Raw genomic sequence first — 2,001 nt, forward strand, 5'->3', positions numbered from 1 at the left:
GGGGATGCTGAGTCCTTTCATTCTTTCTATGCCCAAAACCCCGCCGGGCAGTGCCAGCTCGGCCGGCCGTGGGCACGGGGCTCACCGGGAGTTTCCCCGGGGCTCACCGGGAGTTTTTCCCCGGGGCTCACCGGGAGTTTCACCGGGGTTCACCGGGAGTTTCACCGGGGCTCACCGGGAGTTTTTCCCCAGGGCTCACCGGGAGTTTCCCCGGGGCTCACCGGGAGTTTCCCCGAGGCTCACCGGGAGTTTCACCGGGGCTCACCGGGAGTTTCACCGGGGCTCACCGGGAGTTTTTCCCCGGGGCTCACCGGGAGTTTCCCCGGGGCTCAGGGCTGCTGAAGCCCCCCGGGGCAGGTGTCACCGCTCCCGTTCCCAGCGCCCCAGGGATGGGTCTCACCCAGGCTCAGCCCTGTGCGGGTGCCGGGCAGTGGCTGCAGAACCTCAACCCTTTCTTTATCTTTTCTTCCTGCAGCTTCTGCCCCGTCCGTTGAGTCCCTTGACGTGAGCTCAGCCCAGAGCCAGGGCATGGTGTGCTCCAGCCCCGAGCTCGGAGCTCAGGGACAGCCGGGCTCCAGCGAGGAGGAGCAGCGTGCCACCGAGCCAGACCTGATGTGGCTCGCCAACCTCACGGGTGCCCACATCGGCTTGGCCCCGATCCCCCAGGACCCCGAGGATCGCTGCAGCATCTGGGAGAATCTGGTGAGCCTGGTGGATTTCCAGTGCCCTGGATTTCCCCTGACCTCGGAGGAGCTCTGTCACTACATCGACATTCCCCGCGCTCCGTCCTCCGCCCGCTCGGGCGCGGTGCCCGTGACCCTGCCCCGGGCCTGGAGCCCTCCGCTCCCGGAGGACATCGACTACAAAACCAACCCGCACGTCAGGCCGCCCTACTCCTACGCCACCCTCATCTGCATGGCCATGGAAGCCAGCGAGAAGCCCAAGCTCACCCTGGCAGACATCTGCAAGTGGATCAGGGACAACTTCAGCTATTTCCGCCGTGCTCACCCCAGCTGGCAGGTAGGAGCAGCTCTGGGCTGCCCAGGGCTCTTGGCACAGCCTCCAGCCCCCACAGCTCGGGCCCCTGGCCGGGCTGGGTGCCACTGGCAGGACTTTAGGGTTTGGGTTTGTTCTCTTTTGCATCCAGAGCGCCATCCGGCACAACCTGTGCATCAACAAGCGCTTCGTCAAGGTGCCCCGGGAGAAGGGGGAGCCGGGCAGAGGAGCCTTCTGGAAGCTTCACCCCCAATACGCCGAGTGGCTCAAGGACAGCACCTTCAAAGGGGGCAGAGCTCTTGCAGAGCACATCCCACCAGCCTCCGGCAGAAGAGCCCAGCCAGGGGCACAGAGCGTCCCCAGCCCGGCAGCCTCGGCCTGCAGCTCCCAGAACAGCCTGGAGGTCGGCACGGAGCTGCAGCAGCTGCTGCAGGAGTTTGAGGACTTTGAAAGCAGCCAGAAGCCGGATCCTGTGGAGAACCAAGAGGGGCAGCAGAGCGAGCAGCCCTGGCCCACACCACCGGCTGAGGCCTCTTGTGTTCCCAGCTGTGAATCCGAGAGCCAGGAGGAGCCGGGCGAGCTGACCGAGCTGAAGGGTTTCACTGACTGGGAAGCTCTGCTCGGCCCCTTCCTGGAGCAAGGAGACTTCTCTGCTCCTGAGCAGCTGCAGCTCTCACCTTCCAGCCAGCCTGGAGCCTTCCCCCTGGACTCACCCAGTGCAGAGGGGCAGCTCCTGGGCTGGCCCCAAGAGCAGCAGCAAATCAGCCCCACCGAGCTGGGCTTGGATGAAACCCTGACGGCCACGGCTTTCCTGGAGGCTGCCTGGAACGAGGAGATCGAGGAGATCCTCTCCAACAACATTTCTGTGGAGCAGGGGGCTGAAAACATCCAGGCCTCTTTGCCTGATGGGGATCTCATAGACTGGGACCCTCTGGCCCACTTAGATCTCATAGAGATTTAATAATAATAATAATAATAGAGACAGGAGATTAGATTAGATTAGAT

The 2,001-nt window shown here is 63.5% G+C and overlaps 1 protein-coding gene across 1 annotated transcript; it reads left to right on the top strand.

Moving 5' to 3' along the window:
* The first annotated feature begins 528 nt into the window (after positions 1 to 528).
* LOC107198587 (forkhead box protein J1-like) lies at positions 529 to 1,978 on the top strand. The gene is made up of 2 exons (XM_015615669.1): positions 529 to 1,020; positions 1,148 to 1,978. Exons 1-2 carry the CDS (start codon positions 529 to 531, stop codon positions 1,955 to 1,957), a joined length of 1,302 nt encoding a protein of 433 aa, XP_015471155.1. The 3' UTR covers positions 1,958 to 1,978.
* Positions 1,979 to 2,001: the final 23 nt, after the last annotated feature.

The sequence above is a fragment of the Parus major genome, unplaced genomic scaffold (assembly GCF_001522545.3).
Source record: "Parus major isolate Abel unplaced genomic scaffold, Parus_major1.1 Scaffold220, whole genome shotgun sequence".
In the NCBI taxonomy this organism is placed as follows: Eukaryota; Metazoa; Chordata; class Aves; order Passeriformes; family Paridae; genus Parus; species Parus major.